Here is a 15,952-nt window from a genome sequence, read left to right as displayed (position 1 = left end):
TGCTGCGTATGTTAGTACTTAGTAGGACTCGATTATCATTCGTAGACGGTCTTGTGCTGCACCCACAACGTGCCTAGCTTGTCGTAACGTAACGTTCGCGGCCAGACCGGAGATGGCGAGGTGATATATTGAAGGGTACTTGTTGCGATAAAGCTTGAACCCGGCCTGTTTCGTAATTTGATCTGCTTGACGAGTCGTAAACCTAAAATTTACCGTTGGCAGAAGTTTAAAAACGCCATTTAAAGCTGTACCGTATTCAGCCAAAGCGTTTCTAGCCTGTCTTGTTGCTGAAGTCGTTCCTCACCAAGACTTCGTTTCCGTTGAGCAGGCAACGCTTGGAAAGCATGGTTTCTTTTGCTGGCATAGGAATTTCAGAATGGTCGGTGGAGACATATATGTGCTCGCAAACGTGCCGATCCTATGCGCACGGGCAATTTCATCAGTCGTCAAAGACAGCTGCAGGGTGTTATTGATAAAGCCAGGTACTTTTCATTCAGATTGCGGTAGCACTACTGAATAGGAATGAGGTATGTTGTAGAAAAGGTTATCTCTTCGCGAACGATCTTTAAGGTCACTCAGGTGGTTACTTCACTGGTTTGTTTCTTATCTAAGGCATTCGACAACTGCGCCGGCCGCGCTGAAATCCTTTGGCGCGCTTCACTGCCTAATGATCTCGTCCCGACTGCCTGCAAGCGCTCTTTTATATAAACATTATCGCCCTTCAAGGCATGGGGTGCTTGTTTTAGTTCACTACTGGCAAAAGACAAAGCACTTTGAGCAGCCTCCATCCGAATACAGTGTTCGTCGGTATTTTATAACAACGAATACAAATGCGTGAGCAAGGTGACGAAGACGCCTGGCAGGCCCCGATTGCAGACAACATCGCCATATTGACACGTCTACTTGTTTGTCTTTATCGGGCGACACGTTTCATGGCTTAACAAATGTTATCACACAGCGCAGGACGCGCCTGCATGTATCGGAAGTTTCTGGAATGTTATCAATGCTTCCATCCGCTGTCTGTGACCGAACCTTGTTTAAGCTGATCGCGTGTGTGCGCAACGCGAATAATGCAGAACTTTGTGGAAGGCACGTGGCTCCCAGCGATTACTCTGGAACATTCGACGGCAGATGTATAAAAGCCGACGCGCTTGACCCGCTGATCAGATTTTCGACGATCGCCGACTGTGTTCGCCGCTGTCGCTGTTCTTTGAGTGTAGCCTGTTTTTGAGGGCACAAGTTCGCCCACTAAAACGCTAGTTTCGTCTTTCGAAGTTTGGCTGCGTTCTTCACAGTCACTACCGCGTGACATCTCGTGGAGGTGCTTGTGCGTTAATGTACCGAACGCCCCCGCGAAGCCGCGATCTAAGCCCGAAGCCCGAGGACAAAACAAACATCGCCCAAGACCAGCGTGCTAGCCGCAGACTGCAAGGACTGCCCCAGAGCAAGGACTTCTACCTAAGATGACAAAGAAGATCGTGGCCAAGACAACCCCAATGGATGACCCAGCGTCCCCTGTTATCCTGCAACAACCTCGGGACCCACCGACCTTCCATGGAGCAGCTACTGAAAACCCGGAATCCTGGCTGGAGACCTACGAAGGAATCGCGACTTTCAACAACTTGGACTCCTACGACAAGCTGCGGCATGTATACTTCGCCTTAGAAGACGCCGCCAGAACGTGGTTTGAGAACCGGGAGTCGGCCATGACAACATGGGACTTGTTGCATAGCGGCTTCCTGCGGACCTTTACGAGCGTCGTGTGCAAGGAAAGGGCCGAACCTATGCTGGAAGCCCGAGTGCAGCTACCTAACGAGAACGTTGCCATATTTACGGAAGAAATGAGCCGTATGTTCCGCCACGCCGACCCGGATATGCCCGAGCAGAAGAAAGTCCACCGAGAAGAAAGTGGCCTTGATCGCCGACATCGTAAAAGAAGAGGCGCACCGATTGCTTGGAGTTCCTGAGGTGCAACCACAATTACCACAGCCCCAGCCAGAACCAATGACATACACCGCCGTCGCATGGCGTCAAGGTCCCTCTCTGCGACCGCCCCAGGGCCCTGCAACGCTGCAATTCTGTCGTCCGCCACCGCCAGCATGCCCACCCGTCGCCCAGCGCAACTACGCGAGGAAGATGGACATTTGGCGAGCCCACGACCACCACGCACTCTGCTATCGCTGTGCAGAAGCCAGCCACGTGTACCGCCGATGCCCATACCAGGAGATGGGACTGCGAGGTTTCGCCGTTAACGCGCCGCGACCACAGATTGGAGAACGACCTCGCGATGTCGCCGACTACCTCGCCACCCCTCAGTGGAGCCCTAGACGAGCGTCCCATTCGCCGTCACCCGGCCGCTACTTGTCGCCGCAGCGCCGACCATACACTGGCCCAGCCCGGGGCTGGTCTGCGAGCCCATATCCGGAAAACTAATAGCAGCAACTGATGGATGTGCGGTTGCTGTTCGTCGAACTGACGAAGATCCGCCGACGAAGACACCGAAGAAACGACCTCAACAGCATAACGACACGCCGCCGTCCCGACGAAGTCTGGAAGCAAGGAATACGCCGCTGAAAGACGACCTGACGACGCCACGTACCAGCCACAGGTAAACGCGATGCAGCCGGGATCCGACGCCAAGACCTAACTATAACGCAAGGCAAAGAACCGCCGACCTCGACGTGCTTCTCGACGGTCACGCAGTCACCGCCTTAGTAGACACAGGAGCCCATTACTCCGGCATCAGTGGACCAGCTCTCGTGTTCACCACGCCTTGAGTGTGCTCGAAGATCAAGTGAGCAACCCACTGCGCTCTGGCATAATCATTTCCGTCAGCACCGAATCACCCGCTGACGTAGAAGGCGTCATCGAGGGTGACGGTGACCAACGTCTACTACCCGACCGTGAAATTTGTGTCGCAAGAAGGATTGCTCAAATGTACGGAGGAAAGTTCAAGCACGTCAGCAAAAGCACGACAATTGCGTAAATCGAGGAAATTCGACGGCGCAATCATCGACCTGAAGTCGAAGTTGATAACGCAGTCGGAAGATCGTGCGATACTGCCGGAGAGCTTTCGTCACTACGCCTTAAGCGTGCTTGAAAGTCATGTCAGCATCCTGCCCCGCTCCAGCATTGTCATTTCCGTCGGCCCCAAAACACCTGCCAACGTAGAAGGCGCCATCGAGGATGACCAACCTCTATTGCTAGACCGTGAAATTTGCGTCGCAAGAGGGATCGCTCGAGTGCACGCAGCAAAAACTAAAGTGTTCCTGACAAACTTCAGCCAGGAGTTCAAACACATCAACAAGGGCACTACGATCGCGTACACCAAGAAAATTCTGGAAAGAATTAATGCGTTTGTCCTCTCGGATTCTCGGAGTAGCCAGACTTTAGGTCCGTCGATGAGAAGTATTTAGCATTGCAGAGTCGATCCAATGCGTCGTCTATCCGTGGGAGGGGGTATACGTCTTTCTTCGTGATTTTGTTCAGTCGACGATAATCGACGCAGAAACGTAGGGTTCCGTCCTTTTTCTTCACTAAAACGACTGGAGACGCCCACGGCCTTTTCGACGGCTGGATGATGTCGTCGCGCAGCATTTCGTCGACTTGTTGTCTTATAGCTTCGCGTTCTCGCGTCGAAACTCGGTAAGGGCTCTGGCGTAGTGGTCGAGCGCACTCTTCGGTTATTATGCCATGCTTTGCGACTGGTGTTTGTCGAATCCTCGATGACGTCGAAAAGCAGTCTTTGTATCGTCGAAGCAGACTTCGGAGCTGTTGCTGCTTAATCACGGGGAGACTTGGATTTATGTCGAAGTCTGGCTCGAACTACGGTCGTCGGTGTAGATGCAACAGAATCCGAGAGGACAAAGGCATCGCTGGTTTCCTGAATTTCCTCGATATATGCGATCGTCGTGCCCTTGTTGATGTGCTTGAACTCCTGGCTGAAGTTTGTCAGCAACACTTTCGTGTTTCCTCCGTGCAGTCGAGCGATCCCTCTTGCGACGCAAATTTCACGGTCGAGCAGTAAACGTTGGTCGCCTTCGATGACGCCTTCTACGTCAGCGGGTGTTTCGGTGCCGACCGAAATAACAATGCTGGAGCGAGGCGGGATGCTCACTTGATCTTCGAGCACACTTAAGGCATGGTGACTACGAGAGTTCTCCGGCGGTATCGCTTGATCTGCAGACAGAATTATCACCTTCGACTTCAGGTCGATGACTGCGCCGTGTTGGTTTAGGAAGTCCATGCCGAGAATGACGTCGCGTGAACATTGTTGGAGGATAACGAAACTGGCAGGGTAAGTCCGGTCATGAATGGTAATTCTTGCCGTGCAGATTCCACTCGGCGTGATGAGGTGTCCTCCAGCGGTCCGAATTAACGGGCCTTCCCATGCAGTCTTAACTTTCTTCAATTGGGCTGCGATGGGTCCACTCATGACGGAGTAATCGGCTCCTGTGTCTACTAAGGCGGTAACTGCGTGGCCGTCGAGAAGCACGTCGAGGTCGGTGGTTCTTTGTCTTGCGTTACAGTTACGCCTCGGTGTCGGATCACGGCTACGTCGATTTGACCTGTGGTTGGTACGTGGCGTCGTCAGGTGGTCTTTCTTCGGCGTGTTCTTTCCTGCCAGACTTCGTCGGGACGGCGGTGTGACGTCGTTGTTATGTCGTCGATGTAGTCTTTTCGGCGCCTTCGTCGGCGGCGGAGGATCTTCGTCAGTTCGACGAACAGCAACCGCACCTCCATCGGTTGCTGCTTTTAGTTTTCCGGATATGGGCTGACGGACCGACCCCGGGCTGGGCCAGTGTATGGTCGGCGCTGTGGCGACAGGTAGCGGCCTGGTGACGGCGAACGGGACGGTCGTCGAGGGCTCCACTGAGTAGCCGCGAGGTAGTCGGCGATGTCACGAGGGCGTTCACCTTCCCGAGGGCGCGGTGCGTCGACGGCGAACCATCGCAATCCCAGGTCGCGGTATGGGCATCGGCGGTACACATGGCCGGCTTCGCCGCAGTGGTAGCAGAGCGGGCGGTGGTCGGGGGCTCGCCAAATGTCCGTCTTCCTCGCGTAGCTGCGCTGGGCGATGGGTGGGCGTGCTGGCGGCGGCGGCGGTGGACGATGGAATTGCGGCGTCGCAGGGCCCTGGCGCGGTCGCGGAGGGGGACCTTGACGGCGTGCGACGGCGGCGTAAGTCATCGCTTCTGGCTGGGGCTGCGGTACTTGTGGTTGCACCTCAGGGACACCAAGCGATCGGTGCACCTCTTCTTTCACGATGTCGTCGATCGAGGCCACTTGAGGCTGCGACGATGGCAAGACCTTGCGCAGTTCTTCGCGCACAATGGCCCTGATGGTCTCGCACAGATCGTCCGTGGCCAGTGATTGAATTCCTGCGTAGTGGGTAGAGCTTGTGCGGCGGTTAAATTGCCGGTTCCGCATTTCGAGTGTCTTCTCGATGCTGGTGGCCTCGCGAAGGGACTCTTCTACGGTCTTCGGTGGGCTTCGTATCATTGCGCCGAAAAGTTCTTCCTTCACACCACGCATGAGAAGGCGGACTTTCTTCTCCTCGGGCATATCCGGGTCGGCGTGGCGGAACAGACGGTTCATTTCTTCCGTGAAGATGGCAACGTTCTCGTTAGGTAGCTGCACTCGGGCGTCAAGCATGGCTTCGGCCCTTTCCTTGCGCACGACGCTCGTAAAGGTGCGCAAGAAGCCACTACGGAAGAGGTCCCATGTCGTCAAGGTCGAATCGCGGTTCTCAAACCACGTTCTGGCGGCATCTTCTAAGGCAAAGTATACATGCCGCAGCTTGTCATCGGAGTCCCAGTTGTTAAAAGTCGCGATTCGCTCATAGGTCTCCAGCCAGGATTCTGGGTCTTTAGTCGCTGCTCCATGGAAGGTCGGTGGGTCCCGAGGTTGTTGTAGGATAACGGGGGACGCTGGGGCAGCCATTGGGGTTGTTTTGACCACGATCTTCTTTGTCGACTCAGGTCCGTGCTCTGGGGGCTGTCCTTGCAGTCTGCGGCTAGCACGCTGGCCTTGGGCGATGTTGGTTTTGTCCTCTGGCTTCGGGCTTGGATCGAGGCTTTGCGGGGGCGTTCGGTACATGAACGCACTAGCACCTCCACCAGATGTCACGTGGTGGTGACGTTGAATAACACAGTAGCAATACTGTGAACGACAAAGCTATCTTTTATTGGGCGAACCTTTGCCCACAAAACAGGCTACACTTATAGCACAACGATAGCGGCGAACACGCTCGGCGATCGTCGAAAATCTGATCAGCGGGTCATGTGCGTCGGCTTTTATACAGCAGTCATCGAAGGTTCCAGACTAATCGTTGGGACCCGCATGCCTTCCACAAAGTTCTACAACATTCGAGTCACGTGATGAAATCAGATAACACAAGGTTCGGCGGCAACAGACAGCGGATAGAAGCATCGATAACTTTCCAGAAACTTCGGATACATGCAGGCGCGTCCCGCGCTGTCCGATAACATTTGTTATGCGGCGAAACATGGTCGCCCGTTAAATATAAGTACACGTGTCAATATACAAGTACACGTGGCAATAGCTAATTAAGCCTCCTGGTGTCTCACTCACCAGGACCTTTGCAGTGTATAGTGGCTGTACGTGAGGAGCCTTGACACTAGATCTTTTGGGCGCTCAGTGTCTATTTCAGTGCATTCAAGCACCATCCTCCTGTCATTCTATTCTTTGAAATACATTGTGAGATAGTTGACAACTGCGGTCTTCGTTGGCCAGAAAATATCATGCTCAAGAATGGTTGCTAGAATTAAAATTGAATCCTTGAAAATGTTCGACAGAGTTGTACGGTAGACACTAAACAACACCGCCAGCAGAGAAAAATGTTAAATCATGATAGAGCTTCATGTATGTGAGGAGCACAGCATCGTCATCACTCAAGGATAAGCGTCGCGTTCTTTGACACAACCGCCTTTCTGTGTGAAGTTCTGTTATGCTGTAGAACAACTCGAAAGAGCCTATGCGTGTGAGGTCAAGAAGAGCATGCTCATCGCGCACTTTTACAATTGTGATAAGCTGTTCTTTTGCAAATATGTTGTTTCTAGTGTGGACCTGAATTCCAATTTCTTTAGACAGCTCCTCAGCCTCGGCACTACTCTCTGAAAGAAAGAAAGGAAAATTGAGCGTAGCAATAACAAATTATAGCAGTCTCAAATATTAATTAGTATTATTACGAACAGCAGTCAAACTGCTGTACTGTTTGCTGGATACCTTCTGAAATTGGAATGCAGTCAACTGGACTCGCAGGCGGAGTATCTGCAGGATGTAAATCTAAAATAAAATTAAACTAACTAAGAAGCAATGTACTATACAGCACAGTTAATGATGTGGGTGCCCAAATGCAACACAAATTTGGCACGTCAAATTTACTATTACTTAAGAGATAAAAATACTGTTGCATTCAACTGGTTCTCGCTCTTCAGCCAGTGTTACCTCAAGTTCTAACATCACGCTGCTCGAGCTTTCGTCGGCGCCTTCTTGGTATTTTTCTCCAGTATCAGTGCAAATCGAAGATGTCTGTGGCAGCTGGTAAGAGCCTATGGGAATGCCTCTTTCCCCTGAAATGGAAATCCAAGGTTTTCTGGACATTTTATTAATAGATAACACTAATGCCGCTTCCGATCGCGACTGAGGCTGATCGGGATCAAAATTATCGATTGCGATTGACTCCCTTTGGCAGCTTGCGCTAGGTAATTTCGATTCCGATGAGGCTAGATAGCGGTAGAAAGTGCCCCATGTGACACACGTTTAAGATAGCTGCGGAATTGTTTTAATACGTAGACAGTAATGACTTGCTGCTACAGTGAATTAAACAACAGAGGAAGCGCTCGTGCGGGTACAAATGCGCGATCAACATTGCTTCTGCATAATCAAACACGATAGGAGCTCTTCCGTGAGTCAATGTGTTACCCTGCTCGCTCCTACACCGAGCAACGCCGGAGCGGGCGACAGCGCATTTCGCCCATTCTGGCTACCACAGATCGTTTTCATTAATTTATGGCATCTACATATATGTGTATATGACTTGTTATAGCTAACTGCACAGAGAATCAATATCGATACACTTACGCCGTCTTATCGCCGCTCGCACAAGCGGCCGCCTCGCATCGTGTGGACGTACAGGCAGGTTGACGGACGGAACTGCTTCCGGCGACAACTTTCGGTACTTGTAGCCTGGTAATAAAGTGACAGACACGTTGACTGAATGCAAAGAACCGAAACGTACACCCGAAATGGCCTTGCCTAGCGTCTTTTATACGGGATATAGAAAATCCTCTTCTCTGAAGTGCTTGCTGCAGACGACGGGGTGTTTTGACGGCCGCTTGCCCATTCTAAGCTTTATTAACCAAACTTTCTTAAGCTTCGTCGACTTTGGATAGAAGTGACACCTTACACTATCTTCCTTGCGAGATTTATATTGTGGAACAGAGTACCCGCCGCGGTTGCTTAGTGGCTATGGTGTTGGGCTGCTGAGCACGAGGTCGCGGGATCGAATCCCGGCCACGGCGGCCGCATTTCGATGGGGGCGAAATGCGAAAACACCCGTGTGCTTAGATTTAGGTGCACGTTAAAGAACCCCAGGTGGTCAAAATTTCCGGAGTCCTCCACTACGGCGTGCCTCATAATCAGAAAGTGGTTTTGGCACGTAAAACCCCAAATATTATTATTATTGTGGAACAGAGTAGTAAGTCACCATCGTATCGCACAAAAACGGGCGCGGACGGTGCAGATCTAGGAGATCGTCGGCGGCGGAGCAGGCAAGTCCTTGTCGTGACGTCACACCACCAGTGTTCGTTCTCGGGGATAATGCTCAACTCCGGAACCGACGCCTATTAGCCCCGAGAACGAAATACAGGGGCGCTGCGAGCGTGACGTCAGGGCAAGGACTGTAGCAGCCTGTCGTCCGCTGCAGTTCGGGCGTTGTCCGGGCGCTTTCTGCGGTGTTTTCGTTTTTTCGCCCTCGTTCTTTCTGCTTGTATACTTATGGTGGTCGTCTCAAATATATTTTTACGACGTCTCCCTTTGCGAACACTTATTCAAAGAGCTAATTTCTTAGACAACAATGCAGCTCTCAAGGACAACGCTACAGTGCCAGCCGAAGGAATGCAAAAGAGCCCATTGCAGGTTTTTCATGCGCGGATGGACAATCGCAAAAACATAGCATACATAAATCCAGTTATACCATACCTGTCGCGGTGCAACAAGTATATCACAAACGCTGGCTATAGATGACTTCTACAACAGTTACGTTGATTTTAATCCGCTACAACAGGTTTGCTCACGACGAGTAGTTCATGGTATAATATCGAATTTTTGCATTTGTTCACAGAAACGCTCGGCAGTAACATGGGGACTTAACTAATACTGGAGTTTAGGTTCTACAACCACCACTTGCTTCTTTAACTGCTTGTCAACATTAGGCGGTTCTTCCCGTGTTTATCTTAAGCGGCGGAAATTTGAAGTAAAGTTAATGAAGGCTTACAGCTATTTACAGAATACAAATGGGAATGTACCAATATATGTTTCCTTTTCCGTGGTACACGTTCAACTCACTTGAGAAATTTACGGGCGCTTGTTGCTTGAGGAATATAGATGACGAATCTGTTTGGCAAACAGGCTGCTCGGCCCAATTTTTTTAGCGAAGTATGCCTGTTAGACCGCAAGGCTGCATCCAGGAAGAGGTCGAAGCGTCAATCATTAGTAGTATGGGCAGTATTGAAGATATCGAAATTCCCCGGTGGAGGGCCAGAAATCAAGTGAAAGTATATGCAACGCTTGAGGTGCTTTCTTTATGAATGTTTGCGATTGGATTGGAGCAAGCTTTATTTAGACTGCACTTGGGCAAGGTTCTCTTTTATGTACCGAGGAATCCAATAGTTACCCGTTTGTATAATTATAGAACGCTGGATCGAGACATGGTGAGACAGAAGGTGCTTGAATTTTCCTTTTCTAGGCAATCTAAGCTGCGCTGTAGTAGCTCGAGAATACTTTAGCCATTCGTGTTGGCGCTGTAAAAAAATGCTTTATGGTTTCAATTCGAAGTTGTAGTGAACTGATGGGTTTCGCGAAGATAGCGTGCCTGGCCATACCGACAGTCGATTGCTACCGGTACGTGATCAGGGGTGTGCCATATTTCGAGAAAGGCTACTGAGGGCCACTATGAAACATTTCATCACTTTCAATTGATGTCATCACTTTTCTCTCAGGTGATTGCTACTATGGTGTTTGTGAAAATACTTTACATGACGCGCCGTCGCGTTAGCAGCCATGAGCAATTCGTTTTTTGGAAGCTTGTTTCAGAGAATGAAAGTAGCAGCAACCTTTTAACGCGACAGCGTTAAGGAGCTCGTGTCGCAGACAAGCCGGTGTCGTCGGTGTCGGCGTCCGCGGCGTTGGCCGTGAGAGAAAAATCCTGGCAGACAATTCATAAATAAAAATAACTTGCAATATGGGCTGCGCGGGAATCGAACCAGGGTCTCCGGGGTGTGAGGCGGAGACGCTACCACTCAGCCACGAGGTTTTTTTTCCTTTATACTCAGCCACGAGTTCGATGCTTCAAAGCGGTACAAAAGCACCTCTAGTGAACGCGGTGTTGTCTTAGAAACGTGCCATAGAAAGCTATACTGTGGTGTATATCGGTAATTGAGCATGTAACTTACAGAAGTTGCAGTTACACGAGTAACGAAGTACGTTTCCGCTACATTTCTTCTGCGCTTTCCGCACACGCAGAGCCATCTTGCGGCAAACACAGAAGAACCCCTCCTGCCTGTACGGCGCTGCCCCGACAGGTGGCGCGCCACGCGCGCATTGGGGCTGTGAGGGGGCCGGTGCGAGGCGCGTCGCGGCCCCGACTCCCTCTCCCGTGACGACGCTTCGCCGTGCTCTCTCGCGGGTTACAGAATCAAGCGTCCTTCCTTTCTTTAGATCACTATCTATATATCTCTCTGCCCGTGCCGATCACGACGTTTGGCTGGCGTAGATCGTTTCCCCCTCCGAGACACCGAGTTCTTTGGTTCGTTCCGCTTGCTCAAGCGCACGTTTCGTTGCAGCGCCGAACGCTGCGTTGCTCGACGCTCACCGCGTGATTGGTGGGTGCAAAGTCCGATGCAGGGCGCCTCGTAAGTGATCGTTGCGCCGTAGCACATTGTCTTACACCCCTTGGCGGATCGACGGGAACGCTGTCGCGTTTCACTCTTGAAGGCGAAGCTTAAGCGTCCTCCAATTTTCTTCATAAGAAATGCGCGCGTATTTTTTTGCGCATTAATGAATGGCCATATTTGAATAGAACAACACACCAGAGTATAAGAATCATGATGACAGATTCTCTGGGCAGTGTCTTTTTAATATCGGATAACATGCTGCCGCCAATTACCAAGATTTTTCTTCCATGTAAAATGCAATGTCGCTCATAGCTAAATACTAAGGGAATGTTAAATGTTTAGTGAGGCATCATACACAACTTCGCGTGTTGAATTTGCAGACATTCTTTTTACGCAAAATTTACGGATAGACACGGCGCATATGTGCATTGCAAAACCAGTAGACCCTTTTAACGCTACATAGGTTGCGATATCCAAGCCGCAATGTTTCTCCACTCACGCGCTTTTGAAGAAGAAACTGTGGTTAGGGCATGGCAGCTGAAAGAAGCCGACGTATCCTTCAATACGTACGGCTCCAGCCACCCATACCCCAAGCATACACGAAGGGAACGAGCGCGCGCGGCAAGCGAGCGAGCCGGAGCGACTCGCGTCCTGGCCGTGACGTCACTCGCGAGAGGGCGCCACTCCTAATTCTCGCTGCTAATGAGCTGCGCTCTAATAAATAACTAGCAAATTTGTCCATGCGCACAACTGACGCGCAGGGCGTGCCGGCGCAAAGACGGATTAAAGCAGTGCGCGCCGAGACGACAATACCCCAACGGCCGTCCTGCAAATGAACACTTCGGCCACTATATCCCAAATGTGCAACACTGGGAGGCCGTGTTCCACGACGGAAGCCCAGGTGGCCAGCTGGCTCTGGTCCGTCGGGCACAGAAGGTGGCAGTATGGCTTCAGTACCCCCTCTCCCAGTTACACTACAATGCGCCGTGTGAAGGAATGGCAGTGCTGACGTTCTCGTAGACTACGGATAACGGCGCACAACTCCTCGAGCAATGCTTCAATTGCATCGATTCCCATAGTATATGGGAACTGAAAAATTTTATAATTTAATAATCAATTTAGGATTATATAAAAACTGCTTCAACCTTTCGTCGTAATATTAGTTTTATGGCTAGACGGCACGCCTCAATGATTCTGCCCGGTTACATCATTTTTGCGCTTTACATAAAGAAATAGCACACAACCTTCGGTTAACGGAATTTGAAATATCGCGGTTAAACTTAGTTCACACTCCAGGAACCCAGATGGCGGAAGCAGCTGCGTGCATGGCCGCAAGCTGGCGGCGCTGCAGTGACGGGCGGCGGCGGCGCGAACGGACGTGTCCGCTGTTTCCGTCATGCTGAACGCAGTCGGCCAAGTTTGCGGCGCAGCCAGAGGCTGCGCGGAGGTCCCTCTCGTCAAGCTCGAGTTCCTCACCGAGGAGACTGTGTACAGAGGTGAGCGGCATGCCATCACCAATACCAGCCAAGTTACGTCGCGTGGCGATGCTGGCGTCGCATTTCTCGGTCCAGGGTTGAGCGTCGCCGCTGTGCAACGACTGCGCTCATATGAGCGCTAGAGTCACGAGAGAATCCCACGACGCGCGGATGCTTTGCATTGCCTTGTCGTCCTTCTACGTGCTCGGCGCAAGCGGTTAGCTTCTGATGATGTCTGTGTTGGCGCGCGAAATTTGACAATTGGTATCGCCCGGCGTTTCGACCTTAGACGGTCATTATCACTCTAAAACGGTTGTCATCATTTTTGACAGGGTGCAATCCAGCACCCTTGAGTGACACGACCTTTCTTTCTAGATGCTATTCAATAGGGCTATATTTTTTTCATACACTGGCTACACAAGTGTTTAGCTAGTGTAGGAAGACGCGTTTTTTCTTTTTTACTTGGGGGAGAGAATGTAGCTCCGCCCACCTACACGAAGGCTTTATTTATATCTGCAGTGCAGCATGAAAAGTACACTTTCAACACTGCGGTTTCGATCAGTGTAGGCAGCAGGCAACAAACAAGTAGGCTAGCGTTACAAATGCGTGTCGACATTTTGTCAGTGACTGTCGGCTCTTTCATAACTACGACAGTGATTATTCGCTGCAAGAGAGGTAGAGAAGTACTGGCGTTACCATATCATAGAGGAAGATGAGCTAATCTTCCGTGAAGTTAAAATCATCTTACTCACGGATGGTGCGGGCTGTTTCAGACTGCGCGTGTACTGTGCATTCCCGATGAATTTCTCTGCAGTTTGTCTAGAATTGTTGATAGAAGAAACCTCGTATATGGGCGTCTTGCGCTGGAGTTTGAGGTATAGTAGCGGCGCCTGGTGGCGGCGTGCGAAACATTATCTGGGTAGTACAAGCTTGGGTAGTATTGAGCGCTGGCTGTGGCGAAGCACGTTTCTACCCCGAGTTTTGCGTCGATTCGCGCTTTTTTCTGCTCCGTTGCGAGTGCGAAAAAGCTCGTCACTTCTCAAAGACCACGCCGACCACGCCGCGAGCTCGCCGCAGCCTATAGTTTAACGAAAACGGACTCTCCGTGAGACGTAATGCAGGAAGCAGAAGGTATCGGCGACGCGGATCCGGAGAGACCTAGCTCAGCCTCGAAAAAGCGTCACCATCGTTACTTCTGCGTCGTGGGCTACCATGAACAAGAAGGCTTGAATCCCAACATCAGATTCTACCTCCTTCCTTCAAGGCCTCACGAAGCGGAGCGTCGGGCCCTCTGGATAACTGCAGTTCGTCGCGCTGGGTGAGCGAAACTTCGCGCCATGCTGACTGCTTCGCCTGTCTTGAAGCTTGCTTGATTATCTGCGTTCTAAAATACGGTATTTTGCACCTACAGCCTTGACGGCAGACCGACAAAGCAGCAGGCATGGCCAGTGATTCACGATTCGAGACCCGGCCACAGCGACAATTAACAATTCGACCGGTGCGAGGTGGTGAAGTGACCAGGTGTGGGCAAATGAGCACAGATGATCGGGCTGATTCGGTGACCATTCACTATCCCACTACGAGCAGCAAAGGTTAAATGTGCTCATGCTTGACCTCAAGCCAGCAAGTTGAGGCAGCGCAGCAAGGTGTATTGATTGCAGCACATAGATGTTCGAGCGCTATCATTAAAAACTACACCAAGCGAGCAGCGCACGAGCTCGCGCTGCAGCGCGATTTCCACGTACGTTAGTGCGAGCTCATATGCATTGCATCATTTATTTATCGCTTGTTAAAGGGACAGATGGCCACTACTACACCGCAGGCATAATTACTTGTCTAGCGACATGCAGTCAACAAAGATTGCAGAAGGCCCGCCGTTTCGCGGCATGTCGAAAGACCGCTGCCGTCGCGGCTCGTACGATCGCGCACTCGAACAGTTCATACATCGCGGCGTGCTGAAAGACCGCTGCCGTCGCGGCGCGTGCCGTCGTGCGCTCGAGCAGTTCCGCACAGTGATGTCTGCTTATCGCTGCTGTGAATTCATTTATATCAAGCATTTCCTCGCGTTTCTGCGCCTGAATCTAGCAGCGTGCAAACCTTACCTCAAGTTCAACTTTGTACGTGACTCGCTTCACTTGCGATTGACACCGCGCTAAAACTTCGCCGCTTGTTTGTTGAACAGTATACACGTATTCGGCGTTGCATATTTTCTTGCCTTTCGTGCCACCCCTGAAAAAATCTTCGGCGCCCGATATTCGCTGCAAGCCGTGGTACAACACAACCGAAAGTGGCGGGTCCCTATTGTAAACGTGCTTTCCGAAGCAGACGACCGACCTTGGTACAACCCAGTTCAGGCCAAGCGGCGCTTTTTAGCACCATTTTCGCAGCGTCCCCTCGGCAATGCAAGAACCCCATTGCCGTTTAGTTGCAGGCACGGGCATATACGCAACCAGTGTGTGCGAAGTGAGGCGAAGTGCGTAGTCAGGTAGACGATGACGCGCAGTCATCTCTGATTGGCTACAGCCCAGCGAGCCAAGTGCACCACACGTCATGGACAAGAACGGCACCGGGAGCGGCGCTGCTGCGCCGGCGTTGAGAGCGATGGATGCGAGAGAGAGAGATTCTTGGTTTGGGAAGGAAAAAATGGGGTAAAGTGCAGCGCAGTAACTGTCTCTCAGATGAGGACACCTCAACCGCGCTGCACAAGAGGGAGAGGGAATTGAAAGAAGGGTGATAGAGACGCGGCGGCGGCCAAAACGGCGTGCGCGGGCAAGTTGGTGGCCTTCACTTATGTGGCGCGGTAACGCGCCTAGCCGTAAAGCCCCTTAATCTCCCAAAGTAGCGCCATTCACTTCCCTCCTCCTCCGCTCGGCGCGGCCTCGACGGTGGCGCCGCCAGTGGTGGGCCTGCCGTAGCAGACGACGGCTAACACGCTACGGGAAGAAATCCGCGGAAAAGCTTGTTCGAGCCCTGCGGAGCAGTTTTTTCAATACAGATGTTGCTTCGTCAGTCGGTAACTGGCATTAAAGATGTCGTGTTGGAATTGTGGAAGAAATAGAGAAAAGGACTATTATTCAAACCGTATTTAAGGCGTAAAGTGCGCGCACGTTGAGAATTCGTTTTGCTGAAACAGACGCAAGCACGCGGTGTGCTCAAACCCGCGCGTAATTACCGAAGTTTCAGCTTTTGACAGCGTGAAAGTATGTGTACGTGGTTTCGTAGGTTCATTTGCGTACCTGCAGGATACTTTTGTTCGGCCGGCGCATGAGAGATTCCGACTGTCTGCGGTCAGCTATGCCTGGCAACAGGGCCGCTTTTTTCATTGCGGCGTGCTTTGGT

At 51.4% G+C, this 15,952-nt stretch overlaps 1 protein-coding gene and 1 pseudogene across 4 annotated transcripts in view; one reads left to right on the top strand and one right to left on the bottom strand.

The window, feature by feature from the left end:
- Window positions 1-6,519: 6,519 nt before the first annotated feature.
- Window positions 6,520-8,368, bottom strand: LOC140214170 (uncharacterized; annotated as a pseudogene).
- Window positions 8,369-12,466: 4,098 nt separating this feature from the next.
- The window catches only part of LOC126517480 (uncharacterized), a 360,590-nt gene continuing 357,104 nt past the window's right edge, over window positions 12,467-15,952 (top strand). The window contains exon 1 of one of the 4 annotated variants that reach the window (XM_055064241.2): window positions 12,467-12,634. In XM_055064241.2, the coding sequence (XP_054920216.1) occupies window positions 12,535-12,634 (100 nt within the window). In that variant the 5' untranslated portion in view covers window positions 12,467-12,534. The remainder of the gene's footprint in view (window positions 12,635-15,952) is intronic. The other 3 variants (XM_072285443.1, XM_050167206.3, XM_055064237.1) reach the window with 3 other exon arrangements.

This window comes from Dermacentor andersoni, chromosome 11, assembly GCF_023375885.2.
Source record: "Dermacentor andersoni chromosome 11, qqDerAnde1_hic_scaffold, whole genome shotgun sequence".
Lineage (NCBI taxonomy): Eukaryota > Metazoa > Arthropoda > Arachnida > Ixodida > Ixodidae > Dermacentor > Dermacentor andersoni.
This window is presented reverse-complemented; position numbering and strand designations above follow the sequence as displayed.